This window comes from Tachysurus fulvidraco, chromosome 23, assembly GCF_022655615.1.
Source record: "Tachysurus fulvidraco isolate hzauxx_2018 chromosome 23, HZAU_PFXX_2.0, whole genome shotgun sequence".
Classification (NCBI taxonomy): Eukaryota; Metazoa; Chordata; class Actinopteri; order Siluriformes; family Bagridae; genus Tachysurus; species Tachysurus fulvidraco.
The window spans coordinates 6940468-6964477 of record NC_062540.1 but is presented as its reverse complement, the minus strand read 5'-3'; the positions used below and the strand labels follow the sequence as shown (position 1 = coordinate 6964477).

The 24010-nt window shown below is 36.7% G+C and overlaps 2 protein-coding genes across 2 annotated transcripts; both read left to right on the top strand.

Annotated features, from left to right (window-relative positions):
* Positions 1–2919: 2919 nt before the first annotated feature.
* LOC113641986 (solute carrier family 26 member 9) lies at positions 2920–14627 on the top strand. The gene is made up of 20 exons (XM_027145228.2): positions 2920–3178; positions 3297–3436; positions 3639–3749; positions 4026–4201; positions 5196–5360; positions 5527–5679; positions 5803–5885; positions 5977–6124; positions 6280–6393; positions 9320–9397; positions 9515–9610; positions 9844–9950; positions 10052–10121; positions 10239–10331; positions 10453–10608; positions 10816–11061; positions 11696–11750; positions 13129–13265; positions 13433–13492; positions 13648–14627. Exons 1-20 carry the CDS (start codon positions 3054–3056, stop codon positions 13657–13659), a joined length of 2325 nt encoding a protein of 774 aa, XP_027001029.2. The 5' UTR covers positions 2920–3053; the 3' UTR covers positions 13660–14627.
* A 279-nt stretch (positions 14628–14906) lies between these two features.
* hrct1 (histidine rich carboxyl terminus 1) lies at positions 14907–22278 on the top strand. Its single transcript, XM_027144624.2, has 11 exons — positions 14907–14958; positions 18441–18544; positions 18929–18955; positions 19754–19949; positions 20069–20116; positions 20202–20364; positions 20479–20585; positions 20690–20747; positions 20878–21051; positions 21143–21223; positions 21516–22278. The coding sequence occupies exons 2-11, from the start codon at positions 18442–18444 to the stop codon at positions 21912–21914; spliced, it is 1356 nt and encodes a 451-aa protein (XP_027000425.2). The 5' UTR covers positions 14907–14958; position 18441; the 3' UTR covers positions 21915–22278.
* The last annotated feature ends 1732 nt before the right edge of the window (positions 22279–24010 follow it).

The following is a 24010-nucleotide window of genomic DNA, read 5'->3' as shown; positions in this document are numbered from 1 at the left end:
GGCGGTCACATATGTTGTTGTTTCTGCCATTTGTATAACTTTTTGTTGTTTTCAACTATGAGTGTAGTTTTTATAATTTTTTATTTCACTTTAAACTAATGTCCTTTTAAGAGCAGCAACGGCTCTTTTAAGAGCCACCCACTAATTCAAATTAAGCACATTTTTTCTTTGTCTCCTCACATTACATAATTATTTTTTAAACATATGACACATGTATATCACAAAGAATGATAAGAATGACTTTAATATAATAAAGCTTGGGTACTGTTAGACTCGCCATTCTTCACATTAGTGAATTAATACATAAAACCGCAAAGGCTTTCTCGTGTTCCTGAATGGAGTAGGGGATAGCAATTCGTTTAGCATGCAAGAGATTTGGGGTTCGGATACATCCTTGGACATAAAGGTTCATTAGTTGACATTAGTTACCACATTACTTAACATGAACTAATAATGAACTGCACTTCTACAGCATTTATTAATTTTGTTCATGTTAATTTCAACATTTACTAATACATTATTAACACCGTGTTAACATTAGTTAATATACTGTGAACTAACATGAACAAAGAATAAACATTATTTTAACAAAGATTACTACATACGATAATTTATTGCTCATGGTTAGTAAATGTTAGTTAATACATTAAATTTGAACTAATGATCCTTATTGTAATGTGATTACATTTTTCCCCAGTAAAATCTCTGATTGATGCTTTAGTTCAAGATCTTCATGGTGCTTGTTTCAGGAAAAGATAAATGGATTTTCAGGTGTGCTCTTTTGTGGCTGGTGAGAAACTAGTTTGCAAATATAACCATAGTAACTGTGTAGCCGTATCCTAGCAACCATGTAGTGCACCTTACGAACCATATTGCAATATAAAGAAGCCATATCTCAGTTACACAACATAAAACACTCAGCACGATGAGGTGAACTGACGTCACGTGTAGCCCCGCCCCCAAAACAAGCGAAATCAAAAATTTAGCACAACATGGACATGTGACATATCAAAACACTCAGCACGATGAGGGGAACTTGCCACGTGCAAGCACATTCACATTTTCTTTAGGAAATGAACCGTTCTAGTTATTATTATTCTTCCGGACACCTTTTCGGCGTGTAACTTGTCCTAGACCCATGAATGAGGTGTCAAATCGACCGGCTCATTGAGGACAGGTGTGCTATGACTTTTATAAGCGATCGGAATTCCGGAATTCGCTGTACGGAAGCTCAAAGGGTTTTTTTTTCCCCCATAGATGAATGGGGAATTCTTAAAAATCTTTTGTTCTCTCTGTAGATGTAAAGCACACTCTCAATACATGTAACTATCAACTCCACACTATCAATCCAATGATTCCATTGGAATCATTGACATCACGTGTAGCCCCGCCCCCAAAATAAGCGAAAACAAAAAGTTAGCACGACATGGACATGTGATATATCAAAACACTCAGCCCGATGTGGGGAACTGCCTCACACGTGTTTTGGTCACATCACGTGACGTCACGTCCAGCCCCGCCCCCAAAATACTTGAAATCATAAATTTTGCACAACATAGACATGTCATATATCAAAATACTCAGCCCGATGAGGGAAACTGCCTCACGCGTGTTTTGGTCACGTGTAGCCCCGCCCCCAAAATAAGCAAAATCAAAAAGTTAGCACAACATGGACATGTCATATATCAAAACACTCAGCACGATCAGGAGAACTTGGCACATCCAAGCACCATTCACATTTTCTTCAGGAAATGTACCGTTCTAGTTCTTCTTTTTCCAGACACTTTTTCGGTGCATAACCTGTCCCGCAGCTTTTGTCCTAGACCCATTAATGAGGTGTCAATTTGACCAGCTCATTGAGGAGAGGTGTGCTATGACTTTTATAAGCGATCCGACCAACGATGTTTGGACAGCGGACAAATAAGCGGACAAAAAGTCCCATAGTGGCTGTATCTTCTGTGTTCTCCTAGTGACTGTAGATGTAAAGGAGACTCTCAATACTTCAAAAGACCTATGGCTGTACAGTATTATGGAAATGGCTGTACAATATTTAGTTCCCCAAATGTCACTAAATGTTATTTTATTGTGTAGAGACAGACATTTAAATATGAATGGTTGGTTAATTAGTGTATATTCCTGGTGAATATAACTACATATTAATTTGTCATGTGAGTTTTTTTATTTTGTTTACTTTTGGGAAATCAAGAAGGCTCTGAAAAAATGTGGAATGTCCATAATCCTGTGAAAAAAGTCTGGGTTTGCAAAGGCAACATCAATCAGACCATTTAAAGAAATTTATAATTAATTTATTATTTTTATTTATTTATTTTTATTCATGAAATGAATAGTTTCTATCATTGAGTTGTTCAAAAAATATAAAAGACAAGGCTGTGTTAGGTGACTTTGCCAACAAAGATAACACGCAAGCTCCACCCTTCAAATAACATTACCAGTAAGAATCAGGGCACTAATTATCTTGGAACCATTTTCTAAAGCATTTTCAGGAACAGAACATCCGTGAAACAGGTAATGACCTTTGCTTTCTGATATATTTTTCTGTTACTTGGTCTTTGTCTTACTTTACTACATGCATTGTTTGCCTGTTAACCAATAATATGCTTACAAGTTAATTTGTTTCAGAAGTTTCATACACAATCGCCTTATTCTTTAAACATAAACATTTACATTACATCACATATATAATATATTGTCATATATATTTGTACCTGCTGTTCTACCAAATCCAATTGAATGATACTGAATAACTTTAAACCACATTTTTCTAATGAAATAATATGTTCTTCAATCATTTTTAAGCAATTACAGCTTTAAAAATGAAACTGTGTGTCTCCAAACACACAGTACTGGTCAAACAAATGCTCTCAAGGTCAGATAAGAACTTCAAAATGCTATACAAAAGAAAGTTTATCAGCATATTCACACACACTTTATGTGTATTTAGATATTGTGTTTTAACGTCTGGTCATCTGAAACCTTCAACACGTGTGAGTGTGTGTGTCTAATGATTCTTTTTTTAAAGACTAGCCAGTATCATGCACCGAGATTGTCCTCGCTATTCAGTAGACCGACCAGCCTACTCTCAACAAGATTTTGATGAGGAGTTTAACAGGAAAAGGAGGAACTATCCTTTGGGGGAGAAAGTCAGAAAGATTTTCCGGTATGTTACCAAAGCAGTTATTTGTGGAAGTTATGTTTGACTATTCTTATGCTAGTAGTTTAAATTCTCTTAATTATATGCAATTGTATATATTTTAATGTGTATGCAAATGATGCAGATGCTCCAGTGGACGACTGAAAAGTCTTTTCTTCAGACATCTGCCCGTGCTTAGCTGGCTTCCCAAGTACAATTTCAGGCAGAATCTTGTATGTGATGTCATCAGTGGAGTCAGCGCAGGCACAATTCAGGTTCCACAGGGTCTGTGTTATTTATGTCTTATGGACTATTTGTGATATGGAGCTGCCACTTTAAAATATTTACTCCTTGTATAAAATTGCAACTTTATGGCAACAGTTTGGGGGAAGGCCAACATATGGGTATGATGGTCAGATTTCTACAAGCTTTTGGCCATATAGAGTATAATTATTTTGGTTTATTCTGTCCTATCCTCTTTATTTAGGCATGGCCTTTGCTCTTTTGGCCAATTTACCACCAGTCAATGGACTTTATTCATCTTTCTTTCCTCTTATTCCATACTTCTTCATGGGTACAGCCCACCAGATGGTACCAGGTAAATTTTGATTGTTTAAATACATTTGATTTTGTATTTTGGTCAAACTTATTCGGACATTAGAAGATATTTTATATGAGAGCTACTTAAATTTTAAGCAACATACATGTGATTATTTTTACTTCAAAAGAGAATTTGTGTTGATTACAATGCATGTCAACCACAAATGGCAAACAAATGCCATTACCCTCAGTACTCCTACTTCCGGTGTACTTGGTATATTGGTTTATTGGGTGGAGTTGCCAATGAATATGTTGTTATACTTTTTTCACACAGGTACTTTTGCTGTGCTGAGTATCATGGTGGGTATAGTATGTCTGCAGCTGGCACCTGAATCAGATTATAGCTATTTTAACACAACTCTCAATGCCACCATAGTAGATGAGCAGAAGATGAATGAGGCTCGATTGGCCATATCAGGCACCTTGGCTTGTTTGACTGCCATTATACAGGTGATTGACCAAACGTGCAGGTAGTGTTCATCACTATATTGAATACCCTGATTACTTTTTATTTATTTGAATTACATGAGGAATAGGGTTAGGGTTAAGGTAATGATCTATTAATATTATTTATATCACAGCAAATTTACCACAGCAAATTTATTTATTAAAGAATGTGACAATTTTATTTAAAAGTCATTTTCTACTAACATGTTAAATATCCTTGACACTAGTTAGCTTCTGTCTTATCTTTTATGCTGTAGCAGCTATAAACAGTCATGAACACAAACACTTAGAATTAGGATGCGAATGCACGTTGTGTAAACAATAGAATATTCATTGAGCAAAGAGCAGGGTATGATATAAACTGGTTCCAACAGGCTAGGCAGAATCAAGGTTAAGAACAGAGAATATATTTAGTCCAAAAAACAGGTATACAGAAGCATAAGTTCAGACGTTGTAAATGTTACAGATGTGAGAGAACTGAATATTTACTTATTTACCTAATATAAACTGAAAAAAATGTCTTTTAGTTCTAACAGAACATACTAACTGAACACAGGTGAACATTTTCAGAAGGTTGGTGACTAGGCACATGGGAGTGTAGGTGGTTACTGGCAATGGCTATGGCTATGGTTGCTGGCCATGTTTGTATGCTGCAGTGAAACAGAGTCTGTGACATGAGGTTATGTGACACTGTCATTCCCTTCCCAGCCTCCCTTTTCTTCTATTTCTTGAAGTTAATAAGATAAAAACTGGAAAGTCCTAAGTCTCTTTCCTGTGAAAGCTCTCCAATGGCTGAAAACCTGCTGACTAAAAAGTAAACAAAAGAAAATAATATATAAAGATTAGTGAATTAATATAAATCTGTGATGTGCCATGCAGCCTATTTATTGTCAATGCCTTCTAACCAATCAACAGAGAATTCAAAATTAATGTAGTATTAATTTGAAAAATAGTCAGTAGGAATAATGGCTTGTATTTGTTTTTGATACATTAACAGATTGGTCTTGGTATGATGCAGTTTGGATTTGTGGCCATATACCTATCTGAGTCATTTGTTAGGGGATTTATGACAGCTGCTGGGCTGCAGATCCTCATATCTGTGCTTAAGTACATATTTGGGATCATAGTACCACCATACAGTGGTCCTCTGGCTATAATTTATGTAAGTAACATCTAAGGATATAATAAAAAATCAACCCATCAATTCTAATGCAGTCATGCATCTCTTTTTTCAAGATCATAAGCATGAACCTTTGTACCTTTATGATTTTATGAATGTTTATCCTTTGGTGTGCTTTTTTTAATAGTGTCTTTTTTTTGTATTTCAGACCCTCATAGACATATGTAAAGGCCTGCCCAGAACCAACATAGCTTCTCTTGTGTTTGCACTTGCCAGCAGCGTGGTGCTAATAATAGTAAAAGAACTCAGCACTCGCTACCGTCATAAAATCCCCTACCCTATTCCCATAGAGATAATTGTTGTAAGTTAATAAAGAAAAAAAGGATCATCATTATTATATTTTACAGGAAAAAAACAATGAACCAACTAATGTTGGAGTGGAGTTTTTCTTCTATTAGCAATACTGACAATGTTTATTTCTCAGGTGGTGGTCGCCACTGCCCTCTCTGGGCCACTGGATCTGCCTGAGAAGTACCACATTGATGTTGTGGGAGAAATCCCTTTGGGGTGAGTGATATATCACTATACTGGATTAGAGCTTTGGATTTCCTATTCGAAAACTTTGCTTGTGGGCTAAATCACAGTGTCATTCTTTTAGATTTCCTTCCCCAATCCTGCCTAGAGTGTTGGAGTGGGGGGAAATGTTAAGTACAGCTTTCTCACTGGCCATTGTGGGATATGTCATCAATTTGGCAATGGGCCGGACGCTGGCCACCAAACATGGTTATGATGTGGATCCCAATCAGGTATACTTGTGGAGAAAATGTAGCCTAAAATATGATAGCAAACTGTTAAAGCTTTCATAGTTGATTGTTTTCAGTGCATAGTATATAACCTTATCTTAAATCTGTACCCAATTCAACTGCTTAATTGATAGCGGTTGTTCTTTCCTGCTTTGTAGGAAATGCTAGCTTTGGGCTTCAGTAATCTCCTGGGTGGTTTCTTTAAGATTCATGTTATCTGCTGTGCTCTGTCTGTCACACTTGCTGTGGACAGTGCAGGAGGTTCCTCACAGGTAAGCAACATTCTGGTGTCTCTTCTATAGTTGATCATTTTTAAAACCAGACTGATATGTAAGTAGTCCAATCTTTATGAAACATAGGCTCTGTAATGGCTATTAATCTGTTTTTAAATACTATTTTAAAAATGCATCTGCCCCTCCACTGAACTTGATTATTTAATAAAAATAATAATAACAACATCCGGGTACTCCGGTTTCCTCCCCCGGTCCAAAGACATGCATGGTAGGTTGATTGGCATCTCTGGGAAATTGTCCATAGTGTGTGAGTTTGTGAGTGAATGAGAGTGTGTGTGCCCTGCGATGGGTTGGCACTTCCAGGGTGTATCCTGCCTCGATGCTCGATGACGCCTAAGATAGGCACAGGCTCCGCGTGACCCGAGGTAGTTCGGATAAGCGGTAGAAAATGAATGAATGAATGAATAATAACAACAACAATAATAATTGTTGCATGGTGGATTAGTTATTAGCTGTACACTTACAGGGTGTGGGGTTGATTCCCACCTATGACATATGTGTGTGCATGTTCTCCTTGTGCCTCAGGGGTACTCCGGTTTCCTCCCTCAGCAATGCGTTGTAGGCTGATTGGCATTTCTAAATTGTTTGTAGTGTGAATGGGTGTGTGAGTGTGAGTGCAATTGCGATAAACTAGCATCCAGACTAGTTTACCAAAGGGTTGCCTTATGCAGTCTTCTGGGAATGTGCAGCCCAAACTGAGAGGATAAAATCACAAAACCAAGCCACATGAAGCAGAAATCTAAACACTGCTCAGGAAAGTAATTAGACCAACATTGTAACACAAATGTTTCATTTTTGTCCTGTAGCTTAAGAACTGTCATACAACTGAGACAAGGCTCTTTTTTTCCCCCCAATTTTATTCCTTGGCTTCAAGGGACAAATTCAAGGCAGGAATTCCGTGAAACTCAAGGGTGCATTCAAATGAAACTTTTGCATAATATAATTTGTTATAATATACAGCAGGTAATATAAGTATTGATGACATTTTTCTTAGTAAATATATATCTACAAATGCTGTTGACATAAATTTTTTTACCAGATGTTGATGTTGATCTGCAGAGTGACAAGTAATCCAAACATCCAAACATGATATACAAAACAAATAAGTTCAGAAGTTATGTTTAATAAAATGGAATGACACAGGGTAAAATTATTGAACATGCTGAATGAAATTTATTTAATACCTCCTACAAAAGCATTTGTTGGTAATGACAGCTTCAATACACCTCTGGTATGGAGAAACAGGTCGCATACATTGCTCAGGTGTGATTTTAGCCCATTCTTCCATACAAACAGTCAAGTCAAGTCAAGTCATGTCAAGTCAAGTCACTTTTATTGTCACATCACCACAGCACATGTGCCTTGGTGAGTGAAATTCTTAGGAGCAAACTCCAGAAATTGCAGAATAATTATACAGATAATGAGTTGACATGTGGAAATGTGCAATTTGCTCATACATATAGTCAGTACAAATATGTGTGTACAATATGTACAATTAACAAACATAATGAAATCAACATGTGAACAAATAGTCTACAAATCTTGAAGGTTCTGAGGGATTATTCTATGAACTCTGATTTTTAGTTCTTTCCATAGATTTTCTATTGGATTCAAAGTCAGGTGATTGGCTGGGCCATTCTAGCAGCTTTATTTTCTTTATCTGAAACCAATTGATAGTTTCCTTTGTACTTTGGGATAATTTGTGTTTTGGATCATTGTCTTGCTGAAATGTCCATCCTCATTTCAACTTCATCATCCTGGTAGATAGCAGCAGATTTTTTATCAAGAATCTCGGTACTATAGCAGTGCACAGTGGCTAACATGGAACAGAGCAGCACAGTGATGGAATACGGTGATAAAAGTGGTTGTTCATTTCAGTGGTTATGAGGAGGAGCAGTTCTAGGTGAGCGGGGAGAGCAGGGTGCAGTCTGTGCATGGCTGGGACTTCTGGGGACTTACCCTTACATTCTAGCTCGAAGGACACACGGGTTCAGTTACAGCTGAGTTAGGTATCAGACCGGATTGTAATTACAAAATAGAATTTATTTCATAAAGAAAAGAAAAATATTCGGATGCAAAAAACCAATCACAATTCGTACCAGTTCAGAATTAGATGCCGGCCTTGCTAAGTCAGAGGACACAAAACGTATGTGCACCCAAACACCACAGCACATTCAGTACAACACCCCACTATGAGTACTGCAGCTGCCAGAAGTACCACCACTAACATGCAGAAAGGTACACTCTTGAAGTAGCTGACCTCACCAATTTTGAAGGGATTCTGAAGGGAAAGCCTTCAGCCAGTCAGCTTTCAACAGGAATTTCACTGAGCTACTGTCACTAAACTGGGCCTTGCAGACCACTCTGTTCATATATGTGTTTTTCTTACTGTACATGCTCATATGAAGTCAAAGGTAGGGTCTCCGTTGTTTGAGAAATGCTTCAGAAAACTGAGTCGGGATGACAAACAAAACAAAAATCAAAACAAACGTGTAGCCAATGAACAGAAAGGGGCGGGTCTTTTCAATATTGGCGGAGAGAGTGTTCATGTGTGACATTAGAAGAAAGCGGTTTTAACATTGGCATGGAGGATAAAAGCGTTTAGCTCAGGAGTTATTGACTCTATCGAATCTGTGAATATGCGGCCAACTTTCCTTTTGGCGCCGAGGCCACTTTTTTCCTTCTCGATAGTTGAGTAACGTTGGTTTTCCTTTAGTTAGGGGCGTTTTTGTTTTGGTGATTTTATATGTCAACATTGGCTTTCAAACATCGGAGACTCTATTATTATTATTATTATTATTATTATTATTATTATTATTATTATTATTATTATTGTTATTATTATTATTATTATTATTATTATTATTATTATTATTATAACCACTGTCATGTGGTTGATTCTCAGTTTGCCAGTCTGTGTGTTATGGTAGTTGTCATGGTCACTATGCTGGCTCTTGGGGCTTTTCTAAAACCACTCCCTAAGGTAAGCAAGTTCAGATCTCAATATGTCAATACCCAATTTTATACAAAATAATATCATTTTCCTATTTATTTTTCTTATTACATTAGTTCTAAGAAAACATTGTGCTTTTGTCTGTAGTCAGTATTAGGAGCTCTCATAGCTGTTAATTTGAAGAACACACTACTGCAGATCTCGGATCCATACTATCTCTGGAAGAAGAACAAACTAGACTGTGTGGGTTATGCTTTATTTAATATAGCTAAAATTCAAGAGAGACCAATATGCAATTCTGTGTAACACTAAAACATGCAGTATACCATTTTAGTGATTAATTTGGGGTAGTATGTTTTAAGATTTATGATTTAAGCAATAAAAGTATAATATTCTGTAATATATATATTCTATAATATAATATAAGCTGTATCAAACTGTGGGCAGTTACACACTTATTTTAATTTTTAAAACAGTGTGTTTGGGTTGTCTCTTTCCTGGCAACCTTCTTCCTGAGTCTGCCTTATGGTGTTGCTATTGGGGTGAGCTTCTCCATTCTGGTAGTCATTTTCCAGACTCAATTGTAAGTGAACCCTGAATGGACTGACTTTACTGAACTCACATGGCATGCTTTTCATATGCTTTTATATATGATGTTGTTTTTGGTGACTTTGATACATCTAGTCGTAATGGCTCTGAAATGGCTCAAGTCTTGGATACAGACCTGTACAAGAACCCTAAAGTGTACCAAAAGGTAATATCTCAGAATTTGCTATTCAGTATTTGCTGTTTTTTGTTTTGTTTTTTACATTCATTTCAATATTAGTGAGATATGATTTGTATTTTAATGATTATTATTCATTTCATTTAGATAAAAGCTATTGAAGGTGTGAAAATAGTGAGTTACTGCTCACCTCTTTACTTTGCCAATGCAGAGATATTTCGACGAAAGGTTATCAAAAAAGTATGATCACATTGAACCAAATATTATTTGATCAGTTAAATTATGTGCATTCCTATTACCGAACATCTGTATAAGGTACCATATACTACAGTATGATTAAGATATTTTTTAATGGTTTCAGACTGGGCTTGATCCAGGCAAAATGATTCTGGCCAGGAAGAAGTTTCTGAAAAAACAACAGGAGAAAGAAAACCAAGAAATAAAAGCAAAGCATAGTCAGGAGAAGGCAGCTGCCAGAAAGAGGAAAGTGAGCTCTCTAGTTACCATGAAGGTGCAGGTGCAGTAACGTTTCCACATTTACTATCACAGATGGATAAAAGTGACTGATATTTTTGATTTCATTTATTTTTGAACATTGATAGTCAAAGTGATATATACAGACATCTAGAGTAATTTTGAATGCATATAATCAAATTGTTGAATCTCTTGTAATATCTCACTAGAAATTTCATGTAGAATTATTTGCTGCCCATTCCACTTTCAGACTATTTCACAAATTGATCTGCAGAGTGACTTTTACACGGTTGGTGTAGGCAGCGATAATATGCCTATGAGTTACATCAATCCATACTGTGATATCATTAACCCCGCTGACCAGCTTCCAGAGAAAGTGTCTGCCAGCTCCCCTCCTGTTATGATGGAGATGCAGCCTGTCCCTTTTCATACGCTTATCTTGGACCTGGGGGGAGTCTGTTTCATCGATCTGATGGGCATTAAAGTTCTTACCAAGGTCAATAAACAAGAATTTAAACATGAAAATGTGTTATGTTACAGGAAAATAATTAATGGTGGCGCTGACAAAACATTAATTATTTTCCTGTAAGAGCACATTAACATTAATTATTTTCCATTAACACAAAGCACATGTTTCTTATACACAACAATTTACCAGTGCTTGCATTTTGTAGTTATTGAAGAACAGCACATTTGCACAATATTTTATAGGTATGTTCTGCTGTGTTGATAGCCAAAAAGTTCTTTTTAATCACATACATTATAAAAACTATAAACTGTGATTCCCTAAGGAGCATCTCTATTTTTCTCTCTTAAAAGGTAATAAGACATTTTACATAGAAAACACCAACTAATATAAAATCCTGACCCACCACGATAAAGAACTCCACAGTGATGTGAATTTAACATTACATAAAACACTATACATAATTCCACATTTTATAGATATTCTGTAGTGATATATATATATATATATATATATATATATATATATATATATATATATATATATATATATATATATATATATATATATATATGTCCTATATTTTCATATGACCACATATCTGTGATAGCTATTTAATCAGAAACATATGACTTTAATGTCATTTATGATTATTTTCTTGCAGATGAGCAACACATATAGTATGCTGGGGATTAGACTATATTTAGCAAATGTGCAAGGTAAATGCTTTTTTTCATCACTCATAATATCTGCACTGTGTTGAGGCAGGAAGTCTATACAGTATTGTGTAAAGACTTGCTTGTGTTATGTTCAGTCTTGCTTCATTTCTTTGTCATAAACCTTTCTTCTTGGGTTTGCTTTGTATCTGCAGTTTTGCACCATATGCAAATAAACCACATGCAACATATTTTAATTCAAATTCAATATATTTATATAGTGCTTTTAACAATCCCCATTGTCTCAAAGCAGCTTTACAGACGTATGGAAACAGAAGAGAGAGAGAGAGAGAGAGAGAGAGAGAGAGAGAGAGAGAGAGAGAGAGAGAGAGAGAGAGAGAGAGAAAAGCTAGGTTTACCTATTTAGTTGTTATAAGTAAAATAATTTAAAAGAAATACGATTTTTATATTTAAATATTTATAACATAGAAAGTAAATCTGTGATTAACTGGCTTGCACAAAAGGTCAAGTCTTATCCATTCCATTAAAGCATGTGTCCAAATGACACTCCAGTGGATTTGATTTAACAAATAAGTGAAATCTATTCAAGCTCAATGTGACACTGTCAATAAAGTCATATTGGGGAATAATAAAAAATATATATATTTATTTAAAATTCATAGAAATATTTCTAATATTTTACTTTTCACTCAGGGTTTTGCTAGGAATTAAATGTTTTTATTGAAAATATATGAATTTTGTAAAAAAAAAAAAAAAAAAAAAATTTCAGAATTTTGCACCCTACTGTATGTTGCAGCAGGGGTTGGGGGTTAGTGGTTAGCACGTTTGACTCACACCTCCAGGGTTGGGGGTTCGATTCCCGCATTCGCCTTGTGTGTGTGGAGTTTGCATGTTCTCCCTGTGCCTCGGGGGTTTCCTCCGGGTACTCTGGTTTCCTCCCCCGGTCCAAAGACATGCATGGTAGGTTGATTGGCATCTCTGGAAAAGTGTCCGTAGTGTGTGAGTGAATGAGATTGTGTGTGCCCTGCGATGGGTTGGCACTCTGTCCAGGGTGTATCCTGCCTTGATGCCCAATGAGGCCTGAGATAGGCACAGGCTCCCCGTGACCTGAGAAGTTCGGATAAGCGGTAGAAAATGAATGAATGAATGAATGAATATATGTTGCAGCAGTATACATTATATTGAGCTTAAAGACCAGCTTCCTTTCACTTGAAACATTTTTCATATATATCAACTATATATAAGAGTTATATATACCTCTTAGTGTTTTGTATTATCTTTCTTGTGATGGTGGTAAACTGCAATAAATGTTTGTTATATTCAGAGACAAATCCACTCAGTGATTGCTTATGTATTAGGTAAATAGGTAAAAGATAATGGGTACTGTATAAACTACTATCTTGGATGTGTGTTGTTTTAGCTCAGGTATTTGAAGAGCTTGAGGCTGGAGGAGGGTTTGAGGAGAGCCGTATTACTCCTAATCACATATTCCTCTCAGTCCATGATGCAATCCTTTTTGCCCAGCACAAGTCACTGACTCCCGTAACTACGGAACAGGTAAATCAAGTGCAAGGACAAGAAGTTTGCTTTTTTCTCTGGTGATATTTAGTATGTTGTTACAGTAAGTGACACACACAAACCATGTTTATAGGGGATTTATGTAGTATTTTATATTATGTAACTGCCTATACTGTGTATACATACTGTATGTGCTTAATATGCAGGAAGACAAGACAAGGGTAAAATTGGCATTTGATATAGAAGATGAACAGGATCTGGAGCAGGTAAAAGAAAACCCTAATACTAAAATGTTGGAATGATATTTCCTGACATTAAAATTAAAAGCTTGTATCTCATGATAAAAGTGAACAAGTTTAATTCTAGTGAATGTTTGTGACTGATGATTGAAAAGGTGCCATTCTTATATTTTTTTCCACAGGAACTCTTCTGAGCTCAGAAGAATATTTTGAAAGTAGCTGGTTTGACAGTATTAACACATGATTTGTGTTGTAAGATCTTTTATAGAGGATTTTGCTTAATATGAAGTGCATACTGTTATTTATCCGTTCACCAGTGGAGGGACAAAATCAATAATCTTTAGACAAAACCTACAGTAAACTGTGTGTGACTGTGCTTTCTGCATAGTAGTAATTTTATTAAAAGTTATACAAAATCATTTTGATATTGTACATGATATTGTAATTTAACATATACATACAGCCTAATTATTTATACTTTAAAAACTAATCATTTAAAGTTTTAAGACTATTTATAAGAGCCAAAGTTATTTTTAGATAAAGTGGTGTTCATATATAGATCTGAAACTGAAATAGGTCCTAGTTTTTCTTTTGACCATTAATGAAGGACTACATACCCTTTCAGGAGATGGTAGTATACACATGATGTTAGTTAACACTTTGGAATAATCAATCAGGAGAAAATAGAGAAAATAGGGAAAGTATCTAAGCTGATTAGTTTTCTATGTGGCTAGAAAGCCCAAATATGTCTGTGTGTTGTGTCTACATTTGGATGTAATGAAACTGTAAACTGCTATTCTACACAGTTAGATTATTAAGAAAAAAGAAATTAAAAAATTATTAGACACATTTTTGTTTACTATATCCTGCTGTGTATCATTCCAATTACATTTCTTTAAAAAAATCATAATGTACTTTTTTATGCTGTCGAAAACTTATGTGTCACCTTAGAGAGCAGGTTCAATCTTGGACTACCTCATCTCCAGAACATTTGCATTATAATGACTTTTTCTACTAGTACACCCACTTTAACACAAGTTCAGTTAATTAGCTTATTAGCTGGCAGGAAATGATATCCACAGATTTCAGTGTAGCTGAAAACCTAGAGCGGGCATCACCAAATGGCGGACCGTGGTCCGGACTCTAATATTATCATATTAAGCATCTCCTTATTATAATCTAATATTATAAGATTATATAACCTCTTTTATATTAATAAAAAGATAAATCTTTCGTTCATGCGCAGTTAATCTAGTTATGACAGGAGCGTCATCAAAAGCCAAGCCAAAAACAGTTTCTGTTCCATACTCCAGAGCTGAAGGTGGCAGTAATGCACCTAATTATGCTGGCAGGACAATTAAGATTCAAACTGCTGGCAGGACAGTTACATGCCCATTTCTCTTACTAGGAACGGAAGATGGAAAGGGAGTGAGAGGTGGAAAGGAGAGAGGAAAAAGGGAGCTGCTCAAAGCTCTGCACTTTTCTTTAATTCAGTAAATTCTGCCCTGTTCTATTTTACTTGAAATGTTCTTTTGCCTAAGGTTCCTGTGTTAATGTAGTTAATGTTTAAAAAAGGGGCAGCTCAAAAGTCTTTTGTTGAATTTTTTTTCTTAAAGATTAAAAGCACTTTTATTTTATTCAAAAGATTCTGAATGTTTTACATTACTTGAAATATAGGCACTAAGTTCAGGCTGCTCAAAGCTGTGTTTGCACTTTTTATTTATTTTATTCAGAAGGAAAGACAACCACAGTATTGTTTTCCATTCAAGTGCCATACAAGTTCAGACTTTGAAAACACTTGAAATTTAACAATAAATTATATAGAAATGTGTGCGTTATTGATTTTATTAACATGAGGGTACACTATTTTAAGTGACAATATAAGATTTGGACCTTTGCTGGGAGGAAATTTTAGTAACTGGAGCTCTTTGAATTTTAATTGAATACCCCTGACCTAGAGTATGGGAGTTCTGCACTGAGGCATTTAGTCAGACACCACTCAATCATCATCATCATCATCATCATCATCATATTCATCATCATCATCATCATCATCATCATCATCATCATCATCATCAAAAGAGTTAGAATATTTTGCATGAAAATTGGCCCTCTTGTACATTGTCAGAGATCCTAGAATTAATACCAATTCACATTGAACCTGTTCTGGTGGTTTGTGATTACCAAAAACCTTACCAATTCACTTTTTATTGCTTTTTATTTAAATGTGTCACCAATCTCTATATTTTCTTCTTGTAGTTTGTCTGTTACTATAACATGGTCAGGGAAATTTCAATAAATAATCTTAAAAGATTATTAGCTTGGATGATGTTTTTATTTAAATGAAATAACACATTAAAAATGTGACAACCATTAATAAAACCCATTTGCATGGCGATTCTCTTTTCACTCTGCCAAACTACATAATATTGCATGTCATCTGTAAAGCATGAAATGTTCTGAATTAAATGACATACATCACCATTTCTTATGAGACTTATTACGGTTAAATTCACGACTTTAGTAGCAGATACTTCTAATTCTGCCAGGAAAAAAAATTAAATAAAATCATAAAAACAGTAGTTGTTATTATTGTTGTTCTTGAGGTAATGCATTAGTCAACTCTAATAATTATTGAGCTCTAACTATTTTTAAGCTATTGATAGATGTAAACCTACTGTAAATGGCATTCACCCTAGGTCAGAGGTGTCGAACTCAATTGCACAGGGGGCCAAAACTCAAAGCACACTTTAGGTCATGGGCTGAACAGGATAAACATTTATTGAAGATGCTAAAACTAAATGTTTTTTTTTAACATAAATATGAATAAAAACAGACAGGCATATTATTCCAGGATAAATAAACTTAAACTTTATATAACTTAAAATACTTTGCTCTCCATCAAAATATACCTTGTCAAAATTATACAAGTTACAACTATGAGCAAAATAATTATGCTTTTCCGCAAAAGTACAAATAACAAATTAAAACATTAAATTTTCTTTGCTCTTGTGCCATTTTATAAAAAATAAACTTAAACTTTAAATATTTTACTCTCCATAAAAATATCTTCAGTCAAAATCATACAAATTCAAAATATGAGCATGGCCCAAAAAACGCTGGAAATATAAATAAAATTTGTGCTTTTCAGCAAAAAATAAAACTAACAAATCAAAACATTCAGTTTTCTTTGCTCTTATGCCATTTTGTCATAGCTGGATGCTTGGCATTTTTTCGTAGCAACAAGTTGGTTTAGGTTTGGTGTAAGGTTCTGTGTTGTAGAGATTCTCGGGATGGACTGCAGGTGTTCATCAGACGACTCCTGTGTGCTGTTTTGTTAATCTTCATCACTAAGAACAGCTTTTCACAAAGATATGTGCTGCCAGACATGCCATGGGCGTCGGAATCATTATATGTGGGTGGGACAAGACCCACCTACTTTTTAAGACCAATAATTTTGGACCCACCCACTTTTACCATCTCTATTCAGCACATTCATTCATTCATTCATTCATTCATTTTCTACCGCTTATCCGAACTTCTCGAGTCACGGGGAGCCTGTGCCTATCTCAGGCGCCATTGGGCATCGAGGCAGGATACACCCTGGACAGAGTGCCAACCCATCGCAGGGCACACACAATCATTCACTCACACACACACACACACTACGGACAATTTTCCAGAGATGCCAATCAACCTACCATGCATGTCTTTGGATCAGGGGAGGAAACCAGAGTACCCGGAGGAAACCCCCGAGGCACAGGGAGAACATGCAAACTCCACACACACAAGGCGGAGGCAGGAATCGAACCCCCAACCCTGGAGGTGTGAGGCAAACGTGATAACCACTAAGCCTATTCAGCACATGTCTTTTTTTATTAGTTTTCAGAGTGCCGCCAGTCGAATCCATTCTGCTTGAGGAAGGCCCTAGAACGGGCATCACCAAATGGCGGACCGCGGTCCGGATCTGGACCGAGTGACGGGTTTGCCCGGACCCGTTAAAATTCTAATATTATCATATCAAGCATCTCCTTATTATAATCTAATATTATAAGATTATATAAGCTCTTGTATCTTAATAAAAAGATAAATCTTTCGTTCATGCGCAATTAATCTAGTTATGACAGGAGAGTCATCAAAAGCCAAGCCAAAAACAGATTGTTTCTGTTCCATACTCCAGAGCAGAAGGTGGCAGTAATGCACCTAATTATGCTGGCAGGACAATTAAGATTCAAACTGCTGGCAGGACAGTTACATACCCATTTCTCTTACTAGGAACGGAAGATGGAAAGGGAGTGAGAGGTGGAAAGGAGAGAGGAAAAAGGGAGCTGCTCAAAGCTCTGCACTTTTCTTTAATTCAGTAAATTCTGCCCTGTTCTATTTTACTTGAAATGTTCTTTTGCTTAAGGTTCCTGTGTTAATGTAGTTAATGTTTAAAAAAGGGGCAGCTCAAAAGTCTTTTGTTGAATTTTTTTCTTAAAGATTAAAAGCACTTTTATTTTATTCAAAAGATTCTGAATGTTTTACATTACTCGAAATATAGGCCCTAAGTTCAGGCTGCTCAAAGCTGTGTTTGCACTTTTTATTTATTTTATTCAGAAGAAATTCAGTGTCTGTTGTCTGTTACTTGACATGTAGTAAATACAACCACAGTATTGTTTTCCATTCAAGTGCCATACAAGTTCAGACTTTGAAAACACTTGAAATTTAACAATAAATTATATAGAAATGTGTGCGTTATTGATTTTATTAACATAAGGGTACACTATTAGTGAGGCTAATACCTCACTAATGCCTTACCCAATTTCATTAATATGTTGACTAGACTTTAATTCATAAATAAATGTATAAATATTTGTTTAATACTAATAATTTGACAAATTATATATCAGAGTCAAAAAGATATACTCAAAACAGGAAGTATGTTGAAGTGTATCATATATGAGATATGGTGCATGTGTATGTGCTTCTACAGGATGTGGTGTGTGTCATGCTACTTTATGAGCAAGCTTGCACTGCATCTTTGGCCAGTTGCACTGAGTAATCCAAACCACATACAAAAAATGCAGATCAACGTAGGTAAGTACAGCGTGTTCTTTCTGTCTCTATTTGTTCTTTTCTGTCTTTCATTTGATTGAATTTTTGATTGATTTATTGATTTATGACAGAATAAATGCTGATATATTAGAGTGATATATTTTGACTTTGCTGAGTCTGGCTATTTTGCATAACAGCCACTGAGGCCTCTAGTGCTCTTGCTTTAATTTATGAGGAAGTGGGGTTTCTTTTCATTTTTGCAGAGCAACTACACAGAGTACACTGTTTCCCTCAACAAACAAAACATGGCAAATTGTACTAATTATCCACAACAACAGTTTATTTTAAACAAGTTTTAATTTTTAAATAAACAACCCATATGTTCTGCCATTAACAAAATTGTTTCCTTTCATTTTCTTACTTTAGTGTTTGCCTGTCTGGTGATATCAGCAGGTAAGTCTAACCACCATTTGTCTGAATTTCACACAGTCTCCTTTGAAAGCTACATCATGATAAAAATCTAATTAACTTAATTAAGGCATTTAGGTGCGTTTAAAGTGATGTCACACCAGGTGACTTCCATGTCACGCCACAGGACGGCATTTATGTTGCAAAATTTGCTTTTTGTAAATATTCCTGTATATTGTTTTTGTATGTAAAAACCTTTTTTATTAAGTTAATATTTGTAAAATAATGCCAAAGCTCTTATGAATTATTCCAAATGTTGCTGATTTATTTTATAGCTGTTTATATTTCATGTCTCATTTATGTTACAGTCACACCGCAGGACATTTGGCATAAAAGCCTTTAAATAAACAGGAACAAAAAATATTTTTTCATCCAAAAGTAAAACTACAACATAAAATATAGTAATTTGCTTCATTTACATATGATTGTTGTAAGAAAAACACATTTTAGTGAGTATTTACACTATGTTACATTAAAATCACATGTCACATCAACCACCCATATGCCCAGTGGTAAAATTCTTTCACATCCATGGTGCATTCCTGACTTCCAGTCTTCCTGGCCAGAATATAGCAGTTTCTAAAGATGTATAAATGAATGAATTTATTTATTTAGTGCATAGATGAAGTATGACAGAAATGCTCTAGAGACCATTTACTTAAATAACAAAAGCCAAAAGAGGTTATCTAAGAGGTACTGACATAATATCCTAGACATAAGATCAGAGACATATAGGTTACAATGTACATGCAGTAAATGTATATGTTTCTGTTTTTCCCCAAGTCTCTGCTGCTCAGAGTGACTCAACAGTGGCCTGTTATATGGATGCATCCACGCAGCACATGCTTTTGTCTGTTGATCCTTTCTGGTGCACTCATGTTATTTACTCCATTGCTTATATTGGTGAAGACTATGGTTTAAAAACCTTTTCCTTAAATGTGGACCCTTTTAACTCCATGCTGAAAATGCTAAAAGACAGGTCAGACAAGCTGTTTATTATTATTATTATTATTATTATTATTATTATTATTATTATTATTATTATTATTATTATTATTATTATTATTTGTTTTTATTTGTTAATACTATGCATCTCAGGAATCCAGCTGTAAAGATTTTGCTTGGTGTTGGGGTAAAGCAGTCAAGGTACTCAAAGTTGTGCAGTTAACAAAATATTGTTCTTTTTACTTTCTGAACAAGTATTTACATTGGGGCAATTGCTTGTGTATAGGTTGGAGGTGTTGTGCCAGCAGCAGATAACTCGTGATAACTTTATTAATTCAACACTGAAATATGTGAAGAAGAACAATTATGACGGAGTGGATTTGACATGGTTAGAGAATTACACTGATGCAACTCTCATGAACACAAAAACTCTCACAAGTTTCATAAAGGTAATAAAGGTGATCCTTTGAGGTGTGAAGCTTGTAATGTTCTCAAACCATCTTCATGGGCCATCTTGTACAACATTTTGGCTATAATACTATATATTTAATTGTTTTATGCAGGAGCTAAGAGGATGGATTGACCAAGCTGCTAACAATTCATTACTTGTTTCTGTGTCTCTCCTGGACCATAGTGAACACATCAGTAGTCACACGAAAAATGTATCACAGTAAGAGCAAATTCTTCTGAAAAGATGCCACAGTACATATTTCATTTATTATACAGCTAGTAAGATGTGCTCTTTATTTCTTTCTTAAATTGTTTATTGTAAAGGTATGTAGACTTCATCAGCCTACTTCTATTGAGCCCTAATAATGAAGGGGCACATAATGTAAGTCTTTTATTTTATTTGAAATCTCTTTTAATCAAAATATAATTTACATTAATTTAACATATTTTGAACATAATATATTTGATAATAATTTGCTTGGTTATTTATTCCCCACTCCCTTTGTGCATAGGACAGCACAGTGAGTTACTGGCAAGAAAAAGTTGACCCTAAAAAGCTTATCCAGGCCTTGCCTGCATTTACAAAACAGAGAAGAAAGAGCAGTAGCCGGTCCAGGTTTCTGGACATAAATCCAGAGAGGAAAGTGGAGCAAATTAATGGCCCTGCACTGATTATAGCAAAACAGGTAAATTGATTTTCTTAGTAATGATTTAAACCACATGCTTAATAACTTTGTGTCTAATTAATCATTGAGAATTTTTAATACTTCCCATTAGGTTTGCCAGGCTATTAAGAGTGGACAAAAGGAATTAAAGACTTTAACAAAACTTGAGAGTGTTCAAAGCTATGGAGAAGATGTGAGAACACCTTGAATTTTCAATATGATTAATTCTGGTTTTATTAACAATAGCTATGAACAGGGGCAGTTCTAGTTTGTTTCAGATATATTGGTTTAGGAAAAACAGTATTTCATTGTATTCAGACAGGAGAATTCTGCTTGGACAACTAATAAGAATAAAACCCTGAATACAAATACAGTATAATACATAAAATGTGATCTTTTTATGACCTTTTTTTTTTTTTTTTTTTTTTACAAATTCCAATGCAATAAATGTTCAGTTGACTAATGCCACAACTACACATTCACAGGTGCCATGGCTACATAAAGGGGTCTGTGGTGTTGGGGTTGTCATGTTAGACATTGACAACTTTCTCAACTCTATTTGTTTCAACTGTACCCAAAGTGAAAAAATGATTCTTGAATTAAATGTGATTACTGGGCATCATCACTGGCATGGTCATCATAAGCATAGTCATCACAGGCATGGTCACCATGGGCATTATCATCCCGGGATTGGTCACCATGGTCGTCATCATCATCATGATGATCATCATCATCATGATCATCATCATCATCATCATGGGTATGGTCACCATGGGAATTTGCATCACAGGCAACATCATTACAGACACTATCAACACAGACTTGGACACCATGGGCATGGTCACCATAGTAAAAGTCAACATTTTAACGGTCATCATGGTTAGAAAGGGCGTTTGCATCAGGGTCATTATTAAATATTCAGATTGAGAGTTTAAAGGCAAGAGCACTTAATAATCACTTCTATTCAAATATTGTAATATGGCACTACATATTTGATCAAATATCACATGAGTGTAGAATATTGCTTAAATTAGCATTAAGGTGTTGAATCAGTGATGCATAGCTTGCTTAAACATTAGTTTTGATATCTATTGCTTTTTCCACAATAAACTCATTGATAATAAACAATAACTCAGTGCATTTAGTTTGCTTATATGTAGTCATCTCATGATCTGTATCAACTGCTTGAATCTTAATGTATTTGAAAAATCTTTATGTGCATGTGCCATTAAAACATGATAAAGCATATGTTTTGAGTTATTGTCCGTTGTTTTGGGAGATATTTCATATATTTTATTTTAATTACATTTAAATTTAAACTTTTAGCAATTAAGCATCCAACCTGAAAATTTTTTTTGCATGTATTTCACTTAACAAACATCTTTACATGAACGAGCAGCTACACATCTCAATCTTGCCGCCTAAGCAGGATGTATTACATTGTTCACAGACTGTGGGCATAGCTAGTCACTCCTGGGCAATATTAATTAATCAGGTTTGTCACGATCAACCTCAAGGATGCTTATTTCCACATAAGCATTCTGCCGGAGCACAGGAAGTTCCTCAGGTTCACTTTCGGGGGCGAAACGTACCAGTATCGTGTCCTTCCTTTTGGCCTAGCCGTTTCACCATGCACGTTCACAAAGTGCATGGATGCTGCCCTGGCACCATTGCGTCTCCAGGGCAGCCGTGTACTGAACTACCTGGACGACTGGCTCATTCTGGCCCAGTCGGAGGCTATGGCAGCCAGGCATCGAGATGCTGTGCTTGCCCACATGAGGTCCTTAGGACTCAGGCTGAACCCAGGAAAGTGTGTGCTTTCTCCTTCTCAGAGAACCACCTTTCTGGGGCTGGTTTGGGACTCCACAACGATGCGGGCACATCTGTCTCCCACTCGGGTGGCCTCCATCTTGTCAGCGGTGAAAGCTATTCGGCTAGGCCGCAGCCTCTCTGTTGCCGAGGCACAGAGGGTGCTCGGCCTCATGTCAGCAGCAGCCAACGTTATTCCTTTGGGTCTGCTTCACATGAGGCCATTCCAGCTCTGGCTCAAGGGGGCGGGCTTTCATCCTCGCAGGCATCCCCTCAGGGTTATACGGATTACGCGCCGTGGGCTTCGTACCCTCCTTATGTGGAAAAGACCCCGGTTCTTGGCCTTGGGTCCCATTCTAGGGGCGTGTCACCGTCGCAGGACTCTTTCAACGGACGCCTCGCTCTCAGGCTGGGGCGCAGCCTTAGATGGCCGCCCAGACAGGGCCCCTGTCTTTCATGGCACATAAATTGCCTGGAGATGAGGGCTGTGTTTCTAGCATTGCAACACTTTCTCCCGCACCTCAAGGGCTGTCATGTCCTAGTGCGAACAGACAGCACCGCGGTGGTGTCCTATATCAACCATCTGGGCGGTCTGCGTTCACGCCCCCTGTTCAGGTTGGCGTGGCAGATTCTGCTCTGGGCAGAGACTAGGTTTCTTTCGCTAAGAGCGGTCTTTATCCCAGGGCGTGTAAATCGGGAGGCAGACTTCCTGTCAAGGCAGGTGCTGAGGCCCGGGGAGTGGCGTCTTCACCCCCACTTGGTGGAGCGAATCTGGCAGATTTTCGGCCGGGCGGAAGTGGATTTGTTCGCCTCAGAGGAGTCGACCCACTGTCCGCTGTGGTTCTCCCTCTCTCACCCGGCCCCGTTGGGCCTGGATGCCCTGGTATGGACGTGGCCGAGGCTCTGTCTGTACGCCTTTCTCCCGGTAGCTCTGCTCCCGCAAGTCCTAGCCAGAGTGCGCCACGACCGGGTCAACCTTCTCCTAGTTGCCCCCGTTGGCCCTCTCGAGTTTGGTTCACGGACCTAGTCTCCCTCCTGAACGGCACTCCATGGGAGGTTCCCGTCTGGAGGGATCTCCTCTCTCAGGCGCAGGGGGCAATTCTTCACCCCCGCCCCGAGATGTGGAAGCTTTGGGTCTGGCCCCTGAGGGGGACCAGCTCCTAGACCCAGG

Excerpts from the sequence above, each read along its gene's own strand:
- LOC113641986 (XM_027145228.2), top strand. The coding sequence starts at position 3,054 with ATGCACCGAGATTGTCCTCGCTATTCAGTAGACCGACCAGCCTACTCT. Across the intron at positions 5,886-5,976 it reads GTGGGAGAAATCCCTTTGGG|ATTTCCTTCCCCAATCCTGC; the intron begins GTGAGTGATATA and ends TCATTCTTTTAG. Across the intron at positions 10,122-10,238 it reads ACCCTAAAGTGTACCAAAAG|ATAAAAGCTATTGAAGGTGT; the intron begins GTAATATCTCAG and ends CATTTCATTTAG.
- hrct1 (XM_027144624.2), top strand. The coding sequence starts at position 18,442 with ATGTGGTGTGTGTCATGCTACTTTATGAGCAAGCTTGCACTGCATCTT. Across the intron at positions 18,545-18,928 it reads AAAAATGCAGATCAACGTAG|TGTTTGCCTGTCTGGTGATA; the intron begins GTAAGTACAGCG and ends TTCTTACTTTAG. Across the intron at positions 20,586-20,689 it reads CACACGAAAAATGTATCACA|GTATGTAGACTTCATCAGCC; the intron begins GTAAGAGCAAAT and ends TTTATTGTAAAG.